This window comes from Salvia hispanica, chromosome 1, assembly GCF_029641045.1.
Source record: "Salvia hispanica isolate PSC_SH4W2 chromosome 1, Shi_PSC_v1, whole genome shotgun sequence".
Taxonomy (NCBI): domain Eukaryota; kingdom Viridiplantae; phylum Streptophyta; class Magnoliopsida; order Lamiales; family Lamiaceae; genus Salvia; species Salvia hispanica.
In genome coordinates this window covers 46,701,866-46,713,213 of record NC_142692.1, presented here as the reverse complement: position 1 = coordinate 46,713,213, position 11,348 = coordinate 46,701,866, and the positions used below count along the sequence as shown (strand labels likewise).

Genomic DNA, 11,348 nt, shown 5'->3' with positions numbered 1-11,348 from the left:
TCTCTGGCGGAAGATTCATCGATTCGTGGAGCGTCTCCGATAATCCATTGGTAACACTGTTTACCAACAGATAAATTGCTAATACCCACAGATATTTCCGTTGGTAATTTGCGTCTTTTTTGTAGTGATGAATTTTTATCTTGTCCTGTCTCAAATGTATTTTTCTTGAAATTATAATGCGTACATGCACGTAACAAGAGCAAAATTATTTTATAACTGAAACCATTAAACAATGATTTTATAAATTGAATACTAGTACTCCGTATTTGGTAATTATCATGATTTGTGATATAAGCAAAACTCAATGTTATTGCAGAACACCGAACCGCATTACAAAACAAAACAGAGGTCATTTTGTCTGTTTTTAAGTCATGATAGTAAAAATGATCTAAAAATGACATCTAATATATTTTAAATCATGAATTTTATAAAAATGACCTAAAACCCAATTAACAATGTTCTAAAATGACCTAAAACAATCTAAAAATGACGGGTTCAACAATTCTACACTAGAAATAGTTCGACATTGATTATAAACCTGGTTATCAGGGGCAGAGCCACGCTAGGCCCGGGGGGGCCTTGGGCCCCTCAGCCCTTTGTGTTTTTCCTGTATATATTATATAAATGCAGCATTAAACGTATCCAATGTTAGCGCAAGTGGCCTGAGTTCTAGTTTTTTGTTCATGTGTTGCAGACACCTTCCGGGATCACCTAATTTTTTGATAATTCTGTTTCTTCTATTCTCTATTCATTTTTGTTCTATTAGATTTGTAATATTATTAGTTTTGTATTATTGATTTAACTTATGATTAATTTGATAATTCTGTTTCTTCTATTCTCTATTCATTTTTGTTAAATTAGATTTATAATATTATTAGTTTTGTATTATTATAATAAAGAATTATTTAGCTCTACAAATGTAAAAATATGCTTGTAGTAAAATATAATTTTAGTAAAATCGATTTAAAAGCTATACTTGTAGTTCATTTGTGGCTTTATTTTCTCTAATTAGTAAGTTGATTTTCTCATATTCATTTATGTTTTATTGACTATCACATTCTTAAATTTTATTAATTTTTTAAACTAGTAATTTTATAAAAATCATTTTAATTTGTAATCATAAAGAATCATTTTATAGTTGAAGTATAGAATAAAATAAATTTTAATGTGATGCTCTTTATCATAAAAAAATAGTCTATTGATCTAATAAATATTTATATCATATAATATTTTTTTTAAATCGATGTTATGCTTTAACAAATCAATTCACTAGTTAATTTTTTCATCATTTATTTTTTTCACCTATGGCTTTTTATATTTCTCATGTCCGAGTTTTTTCTGTGTTGTAAGCACTGAACCTTAAAGATGTTAGCACTAAAAAAAAAATCAGAGGTAGTTTGGGCTCCCCACTGCTAAAATTCTGGCTCCGCCTTTGCTGGTTATCATTATACAAAATTTGTAACAAGTTTACCCTTTTAATTTTCTTAAAAAATTATAAGTAGTATTATCATATTGTACTCGTATTACTCAATTTTAAACAACACATATCTGTATGTACGTTGTAGTGTGACGTGATAAATTTGTTAGATATATGGTGTACATACATGTGTACGTAGTGTGAGTTACGCTGCAATACCTATTGCTATGTACTATAGATAAAAGACGTGTTTAATTGAAATACCATCGCCATTTACAAGTCATGATCAATACATCGCGGCGGCCAATAGCTAAAGCCTAAAAGTAAAACTAATTAATTATCTATTACATTGAAATATAAAATAAAATGACATCAATTTTTATATTTAGGAGATTATTTATTCGCTTGGATTTTGCATTTAGATACTAGATCTGTACTCCCTCCGTTCCATAGTAATACAATTATTTTGCCATTTTGGTTATCCATTTCATAGTAATAGAGTCATTTCTCTTTTTAGTAAAAGTCAACACATTTTTCCACACCTACTTTACTCTCTCTTATTTTTTTCTCTCTTCATCTCTTTACCTTTTTTCATTTTCCACTTTATTCTCCCTTTACTCAACTCACATAACACAATTTTTTTCTTAATCTCCGTGCTGAAAAGAAACGCATCCATTACTATAGAACGGAGGGAGTATAATTTTGATTATATTTTGTCATGATTATATTTTTTTATCTCGATCTGGTGTTTTGACTAGTTTGGGAATGATGTACAGAAAAAGAGCCTAAAACAGGAAAAAAAAGGATGAAAGGCGAAACTCGGGATCAAGTATGGAGAAACTGCGCATGCCAACGAATCGTTGGGTTCAACGCACTTGTGAATCCGGGAATCTCTATAATCTAGAAGATGCCCAACTACTCGTTGGGTTCAACACACTTGCAAGCCCCACAATTTGTCATTTTGGGATGTCCAAAAACAATAGTTTTATTTCTATAAATGGAAAACCTCTCTCATACTTTATCCATTTTTTCTCCTCTCTCCCATACTTTACTTTACCAAATATCTCATTAAAATTTGTGTTATCTATAAATGAAATTATTTTTTATGAACGGAAGAAATAGTACTATATCGACTCACCAAAACGCAACGATATAGTACTATTGAAAAGAAAAAAAGAACCGTGGAAAAACATTAGCAAAAGCATTTATAATGTTGTAGAAACCCAATATAAACCTATCCTAGTGTATATTTTTACCGACCCTATCCTACACATTTAGAACGTGACACTTCTATATATTTTTATACCCTATCCTATTACCTAGAATGTGACATTTCTTTTATTTTATCCTTAGTTTTCATTTTAATACGTCCGCCAAAATTTATTTGATATTAATAAAAAAAAGTTATTCTCAGTTTATATTACTTATTACTTTTATCTTTCTCTCCTATTTTATTCATATACTCAATAAATTTTCTTTTCCTTATTTTACCTACTTTATCTCTTACTATATTTTTCCTCAAATCCCAGTATAAAAATGCCAAGACAAGATCCCAGTCCTACATTAACAACTCAAGCTGCATCGCAATATTTAATAGTAATGAAAATTGAACAAATCCTCAACAACGAACTTGTTTCGTTCCTTGCACTATCTTTAGTTTCACTAATTTTCTTGAAACTCATATCCATCAAGAAAAGATCACCATCCCCACTCCTTCCACCAGGGCCGACCGCCTACCCGGTGGTCGGCAGCCTGCCGGAAATGCTGCTGAAGAAACCCGCATTCCGATGGATACACTATCTCATGCAAAAACTCAACACCGAGATTGCCTGCATCCGCCTCGGCAGCGTCCACATCATCGCCGTCACTTCTCCGGAGCTCTCCAGAGACTTCTTGAAGAAGCACGACGCCATCTTCGCCTCCCGCCCCAACGCAGTCTCAGCCCGCCTCATCAGCGATGGATACTTGACACTAGCCTTCTCTCCCGCTGGGGACCAATGGAAGAAAATGAGGAAGGTTATGGTGTCGGAGGTGCTCTCTATGCGTGTGTTTCGACGCCTCCATGTAATGAGATGCGAGGAAGCCGATCACCTGGTGCGATATGTATACAACCAGTGCAACAATCCACTCAAAAATGGGGTTGTGAACGTCAGAGACGCAGCTCGACACTACTGCGCTAATTTGATCAGGAAGATGGTGTTTGGGGAGAGGTTTTTCGGGCTGGGAGAAGAAGATGGAGGGCCGGGAAGTGAAGAGAGAGAACACGTGGATGGATTATTCGTGATTCTTTCGTTTCTCTATGGATTCGCCATTGCTGATTTTATACCGTGGTTGGAGGTTTTCGATTTCGATGGACATAAGAGGATTGTAAGGAATGCGATTAAGAATGTGAGAAAATACAATGATCCGGTTATCGATAAGAGAATGGAGATGTGGCGGCGAGGGCTAAAGAGGGAAGAAGATGATATTCTTGATCTTTTGATTAATCTCAAGAGCTCTGACCAAACAAAGCCCCTTTTGTCTGTTCGAGAGATTAAAGCACAAATTATTGTAAGTATTTGGTTTAAATTACTAAAGGTCTTGGACTCGAATCTTATAAAAAGTTATTCAACATGCTTTTACAGGAAATAATGATTGAGACTGTTGATAATCCGTCGAATGCAGTTGAGTGGGCTTTGGCGGAGATGATCAATCAACCAGATATTCTTGCAAAGGCATGTAAAGAATTGGACCGAGTTGTAGGTAAAGACAGGCTTGTGGAAGAGTTAGATATACCTAACCTAAATTATGTGAAAGCATGTCTGAAAGAGTCATTTAGGATACATCCGTTATCACCTTTTAATGTTCCTCATGTTTCGAGTAAGGATGTTGTGGTGGGAGGCTACTTCATTCCAAAGGGGAGCCATGTGTTGCTCAGTCGTCCTGGCTTAGGGCGAAACCCTAGGATTTGGGATGAGCCTCTCCGGTTCGACCCAGAGCGTCACATTGTTGATGAATCATCAGAAGTGGAGTTTGTGGATCAAGAACTGCGCATGTTGTCATTCAGTACCGGGAGAAGAGGATGCCCCGGCATTCTAATTGGTTCGACCATAACTACTATGCTTTTGGCTAGACTTATTCAGGCTTTCGGGTGGAGGCCACCCCTTGATACAGATATAATTGATTTGGATGAGTCAGGGCAGGATTTGGGATTGGCTAAACCTTTGATTGCTCATGCAACACCACGATTGAACTCACAAATTTATAAGCAACTCATGTCAAACTAACATATGGAGGAGAATCAAATGAGATTTGAATCTAGCTAGTATATATGTATATAGGAAGTTAACTATAGAAAATATTATATAGTTGAAGAAAAGTGAGCACATCTGGACTATTAATATTCCAGTTAATGAAAAGAGGCAATTTCAATATATTAACAAAAGCATTATCGTAATACAGTAAATTATGCATAACAATATGTCAATAACCATTAAGAAAGGGTAATTGTGTTTGATGGTTATGAATGTGTCTTTTCATGAAGCCAAGCAGTATTTATTAGCCCATAATCATATCGAGATTTTATTAATTTTCATGATGTGGTATATTTCAGTTGAAAATTTGACTACTTAATTAGCGGTGAAACTTGACGTTCAAAGATGATGAAATTGATTGTACATCACAATATATTAGGCCTGCTTATTCGGCCGGTTCCGGTTCTAACCGAACCGGTTGACCGGTTAACCGGTTTTAAATTTTCATAAATTCAAGAACCGGAACCGGAACCGATTGGTTCCGGTTTGGAACCGGCCGGTTAAGAACCGGTCGATTCCGGTTCCGAACCGGAACCGATGTGTAATTTTAATCCGAATTTATTTATAATTTTAAATAGTTCAATACTAAAAAAATAATAATCCAACATCTAGAATTATAACAAATAATACCTAAAAATTAAAATAAATACACAAAATACAAACCAACAATACAATAATATTCATATATGGATAAGAATGATGCCAAGTGTAGTAGGTCGGGTCGGACTAGTTTATGTTAGCAATTTTTTACTAATACAAAAATAGGAGTTCTAAACTTTAGCAATTATGTTTAAAAAAATGAGTTTTAAAATTGAATTTCATTTTCCCTTTTTTGGCTAAACATAGTATTCATTGGAATTTCCAATACTAATTGATATTGTTGTGACTATTTGGTTTATACCGGAACACTTAATAAATTATTCACAAATATGTTAAAATCGTATGTTAAATGAATTGTTACATAAATTTGTAATAAATATATCATATGAAATGATATTGTATTTGTATAAGTTCTTTTGAAAACTAAAAACAAACTTATGATGTTCTACTCATTGTAGTTAGTTCATAAAAAATGGATTAGGGAAATAATTGTAGATTTAAAGTATCACAGATTAAACATTTAAATCTAAAAATCACTCAATGTTTCAAACTATTTTACTTTAATTCAAAATTAATTCAATAAATTAGATTTTTTAGTATATTAAATTATAAAAAAATAAAATTGAATTATAATCCGGTTCCCGGTTAGGAACCGGTCGGTTCCGGTTCCGAACCGGAACCGGTATTATTTAAAAAGTTGGAACCGGTACCGGAACCGGAACTGGATTTTTCGGTTCCGGTTCCTCAATTAACCGGTCGGTTCCAGTTTCAATTCCGGTTAACCGAGAACCGGAGAACCGTTTAAGCACCCCTAAAATTCTTTTTGCCACTTTTCTGACCAAAATTGTCAAATCACTAAAAGGGCATTTTTGGCAATCCCTAAATTTTCCGACATGTGAATTCTATCACATTTCAGTCAACAAGTTCTTATGTAATTCCGAATAAGTTCTAGTACTTCATACGTGATTAAAGTTTTATCATTATTTGCACAGAAAAAAACTTCTTGAAACTCATATCCATCAGCAAAAGATCACCATCCCCACTCAACACTGAGATCGCCTGCATCCGCCTCGGCAGCGTCCACATCATCGCCGTCACTTCTCCGGAGCTCTCCAGAGACTTCTTGAAGAAGCACGACGCCATCTTCGCCTCCCGCCCCAACGCAGTCTCAGCCCGCCTCATCAGTGATGGATACTTGACACTAGCCTTCTCTCCCGCTGGGGACCAGTGGAAAAAAATGAGGAAGGTTATGGTGTCGGAGGTGCTCTCTATGCATGTGTTTCGACGCCTCCATGTAATGAGATGCGAGGAATCTGATCACCTCGTGCGATATGTATACAACCAGTGCAACAATCCACTCAAAAATGGGGCTGTGAACGTCAGAGATGCAGCCCAACACTACTGCGCTAATTTGATCAGGAAGATGGTGTTTGGAGAGAGATTTTTCGGGATGGGAGAAGAGGATGGAGGGCCGGGAAGTGAAGAGAGAGAACACGTGGATGGATTGTTCGTGATTCTTTCGTTTCTCTATGGATTCGCCATTGCTGATTTTATACCGTGGTTGGAGGTTTTTGATTTCGATGGACATAAAAAGATTGTAAGGAATGCGATTAAGAGGATAGAGATGTGGCAGCGAGGGCTTAAGAGCGAAGAAGATGATATTCTTGATCTTTTGATTAAACGTGAAATATTTTTTATTTTGTGAAGATGATATTCTTGATCTTTTGATTAAAAGTGAAATATTTTTTATTCTGTGTATTATTGATTCAGATTCTATTGCATAAATAACTTAACTTTTCCATTATTTTGGTTGTTTCTCGATGAATTTCATACATGATATAACTAGTATATTGGCACCACTAACTGAAAATAGAGGGATATCAACAAAACTTTGATCACGTATGAAGACATGGCCCATTCTGCACACTTAAATTTTCTTCAATGGCGCGCGCATCACAGCTCAACCCGTATATTTCATCCAAAGTCAAAAATAAAGTATCCATCTCCCTCGTTCCAAAATCGGTGCCGCTTCACTGCCACTGCCTCTCCGTCGAAGGCCAACCGCTGCCGTTGACTCCATCGCGGCGGCGTCACCGCCTCTGCCCATCGTTGTCTGCCGCCGCTCTAGGCGGTCAGCTCCTCCGTCGGCAGCGTCTCGTCTCACAACCGGTAAGTCCCTCTCCCCAATTCATTCTAATTCTATTTCCTTTTATCGATTTCATTTGTTTCTCAAAGGATTGAATTTTCAGAAGAGACAAAGGACTTAAACTTAAAGATTGAATTTGAAACTTTGCACAAGGCACCATGATTCAAAATTATCCTAAATGAATATAAGGGAAAAAAAATGCTGAGAATTGATCGGTGATTACCTTCTTAGACGATCGAAAACTCTTGTCTGGTTCTTTCGCTATTTTTACCAGATTATGAAAAATGGGAGACGTGTGTATATCTATATATACACAGTTGAATCCTCCTAATTCTCAGGGAAGAGATTTGGACAAAAGATTTGAGTATATTTGAGTTGGGCTTCTCCAAAAGTAGGCTAAGGATAGAAATTTAAAAAAATGATTTTGGGCTCACAGGATTTCAAATTGGGTTAGGAAAGAATAACTGTTTTAGTCAAATTAAAGCAAAAAAAAATTTAGATGCAAAACAAGAAAACAATTAAAAAGATAGAAAAAGTCGGGGTGTTATATTTCATTACTTTTTCTCTTTCTCTATTACTTTGTTCAGTTTTCTTTTCCTCTATCTTACTTTATAGTTGTGCATTAAAACCTATGTCGTGATAAATGTTTCTATGTATTAAAAGTTTCTATTTTGCAAAACTGAGTAATTCTTATTAGACAAGTAGTACTAATTATATAATAGTTATTCTTATTAGACATAAAAAAAAAATTGGATGAGCATCGTCAAAGCCGCAGCTCAACTTATCATTTGTATATTACTACTGGTATTTTAGATTATGATTGCGGTGACAATGACAACAACAACAAAAATAATAATATGATGATAGTGGTGTGATGAGGAAAAATGGTACTCATCATCATCATTATCATTATCTTCATCGTCGTCGCCATCGTCATCGTCATCGTCAATCATCATCATCACCAGCATTATCATTAGTGCATCTAGATCATTATCTACTTAAATCTGATTGAGGACCAAAGTCATTTTGATCAAGTTCATTCATAAGAAATAGGATTAATAAAATTTTCGCTCTTATTTATATCTTAAATTTATTCAATATAGCACTAGCTAATAGAATGTTATTTATCTTTGATGTCCACCTATTTATAACTTTGATTTATCTATATCAATACATGATCTAATTGTTGTTATTAATTGTCTATAAACTTCTAGTACTTTCAGAATATTTGTTCTAAAACTATAAGTCTAGATTATTCTAGATTATTATGAATAACTATCTAGATTGTTATCTATAGAATTATGAAAAACTAAGTAGATTGTTATCTGATTGTTTTGTGCAAAATATAGAAGAAACTTTATTTTTTCTTCGATAATAATGTACTACTCCCTATTAAATAATAATCGAATCAATAAATAACACTTCAACTTAAAATGCTAGAATTTTATAGATAACTTATATGAGGCAAAACCTTTAACCATTAATTCCAATAATATCAAATTATAAATAGTTAAAATGTAAATAAATTTTATAGATAGCAATCAGATCAATTATAAGTACAAAGATCTTGTAATAGCCCGGAAAATAAAGTATAAAACAAAAATTTAAGTCAGTTAAAGTGCAAAAATTAAATAGACATAATTAGAAGTTGTGTGTAGTATATGTTGTGTGGGGTGAAATTTAGAAAATGAAATAAAAGAAAGAAAAAGGAAATAGTAATAAAATTAAAAGGATAATTATAGGAGTTAAGAGATATAAATCTCTTTTGAACCCACTTACGGGAACATTCCCACATACATATCCATTTACACAGTTCCCACACACACACATACACCCCCGCCATTCACACACATACACGCACGACGATAAGCTCTCTCCGGTGACCCTCGCGTTACCGATTCACACGCCAGTTCTTTTCCCTCTCTGTGTTGCTGCTGTCCGGCGGATTCCGGCGTTGTTATCGCCGTTTTCCGGTGAGTCTAGGCTGGACTTATATCTAATTGATGTAATACTGCCTCAAGAACTGATACGGGTAAGGAGAAGACGAAGGTGAAGGAGTAAGGCGATTCCAATATCAAGACATTTTGGATTTTGAGGTAATATATATATACTCTACTTTAGACTTAAAGTTTGAGTGAAGTTATGTGATGGTATATTGGAAACTGAAATTAGATATCAATCAGAGATGGTATATTGGAATGTGATAGGTGATTTACCGCTTGAGTATGTCGAGTGGTGTTATTGAAAGAAATGATTATGTAATTTTACATATGTTGAGTAAGTTGTTTATGTTATAAATTATTGGGTAAGAGTATGAATATGAAATAGATGATAGGTCAGAAAGAAATGATATGTGAGCATGGTATAACAATGTATGGTGTGATGGGAGGAAATAAAATCTAATGTACGGTGTGATGGAAGAAATTAAAGTATGATGTACGATGTGATTGGAGAAATTAAAATACGAGGTATGGTGTGATTGGAGAAAACACAATTTGTTGTGCGGTGTGATTGGAGGAATCAAAATATGATGTACTATGTGATTTTTTGAAAATACAAATTATTGTGAGGTGTGATTGGAGGAATTAAAATATGAGGTACGGTGTGATTGGAGGTAATGCAATTTGAGGTACGGTGTGATGGAAGAAATTAAAATATGATGTACGGTGTGATTGGAGAAATTAAATTACGAGGTATACTGTGATTGGAGAAAATACTATTTGTTGTACGGTGTGATTGGAGGAATCAAATTATGATGTACGATGTGATTTGTTGGAAATACTAATTGCTGTGAGGTGTGATTGGAGGAATTAAAATATGATGTACGACGTACTTGGAGGAAATATAAATTGATGTATGGTGTGTTGGGAATTAGCCTCATACGACCATTATTTTGCATACAACGTGTACTCGGACTCAGTACTAACTATATTCCAGAAAAACGAGTACTAATTAATGATAATATGTGTGTTGTGATGTATATGATATCTTCAAAAATCTGCATACGTGTGGATGTTGGATATGATGGAGATATGTATTCTGTGTGTTTTATTTCGATTAATTGTTTGTAGACTGATATATTATGTGGTGAAATTTATCGTGGGCTATATCCTATCAATTGTGTAATATCGTTCATGATTATGACTCAAATAAGTTTAGGGAATTTAACGGATAATGACACAAATGTAAGATGTGTATTGTTTTTTCCAATTTCTTTTTGAAAGTAGACATATGTACATAGTTATGATGATGTCTGATATGGAGGAAGAGACTTATGGTTATTATTAACTGGATGTTCACTTTAACTTCAGAATTTGTGCTCTAACGATGAGTTACTATTGAGTTAATTGAAGCTCATTCCATATCTTTCTTTTTCCAATGCAGACTAGGTGATCGGGCTAACCCTTTTTGCTGTACAGCAGCTCAAGTCGAGTCACTAGCAAACTTTTGCGTGTGAGTAACTCCCTAGATATGTTGGTCGGGGCATGTACAGGAGTAGAATGCAATAGGGGACTTTTTACTTCTTTCTACACCTTTTCTAAGTATGTATGTTTTTGTGGATAGCTGTACAAACCGTGTATATTTATATAAATATAAATAGTCTTATGTTTGTAAAAAAAAAAATGGTACCAAAATGTATTTTCAGTTAGGGGTGTTACAGATCTTGCATATTGATACATAAATAAAATTATAAATAGATAAACATCTTAATCTGAGTGAACTTCATAAATTAATATAAACACAATGACTAAAATAAATAGTGAAACTAAGAAAAATAAAAAGAGTGATGATTGGCATCCCCTAGATAGTTAATATACCACATTGAAAAAGGTAAAGATAAGAAGGGTGAAATTGAAAGCAAAGAGGAAAACGAAGATTAAGATGAGAAGTG

General features: G+C 34.3%; 1 protein-coding gene, 1 long non-coding RNA gene and 1 pseudogene across 2 annotated transcripts; all 3 read left to right on the top strand.

The window, feature by feature from the left end:
• The first annotated feature begins 3,016 nt into the window (after nucleotides 1–3,016).
• On the top strand, nucleotides 3,017–4,773 carry LOC125218662 (tryptophan N-monooxygenase CYP79A68-like). Its single transcript, XM_048120378.2, has 2 exons — nucleotides 3,017–3,967; nucleotides 4,042–4,773. Exons 1-2 carry the CDS (start codon nucleotides 3,017–3,019, stop codon nucleotides 4,681–4,683), a joined length of 1,593 nt encoding a protein of 530 aa, XP_047976335.2. The 3' UTR covers nucleotides 4,684–4,773.
• A 35-nt stretch (nucleotides 4,774–4,808) lies between these two features.
• Nucleotides 4,809–7,015, top strand: LOC148933965 (tryptophan N-monooxygenase CYP79A68 pseudogene; annotated as a pseudogene).
• Nucleotides 7,016–9,260: 2,245 nt separating this feature from the next.
• LOC148933964 (uncharacterized) lies at nucleotides 9,261–10,983 on the top strand. Its single transcript, XR_016130772.1, has 2 exons — nucleotides 9,261–9,552; nucleotides 10,841–10,983. It is a non-coding gene; the product is annotated as an uncharacterized LOC148933964 (long non-coding RNA).
• The last annotated feature ends 365 nt before the right edge of the window (nucleotides 10,984–11,348 follow it).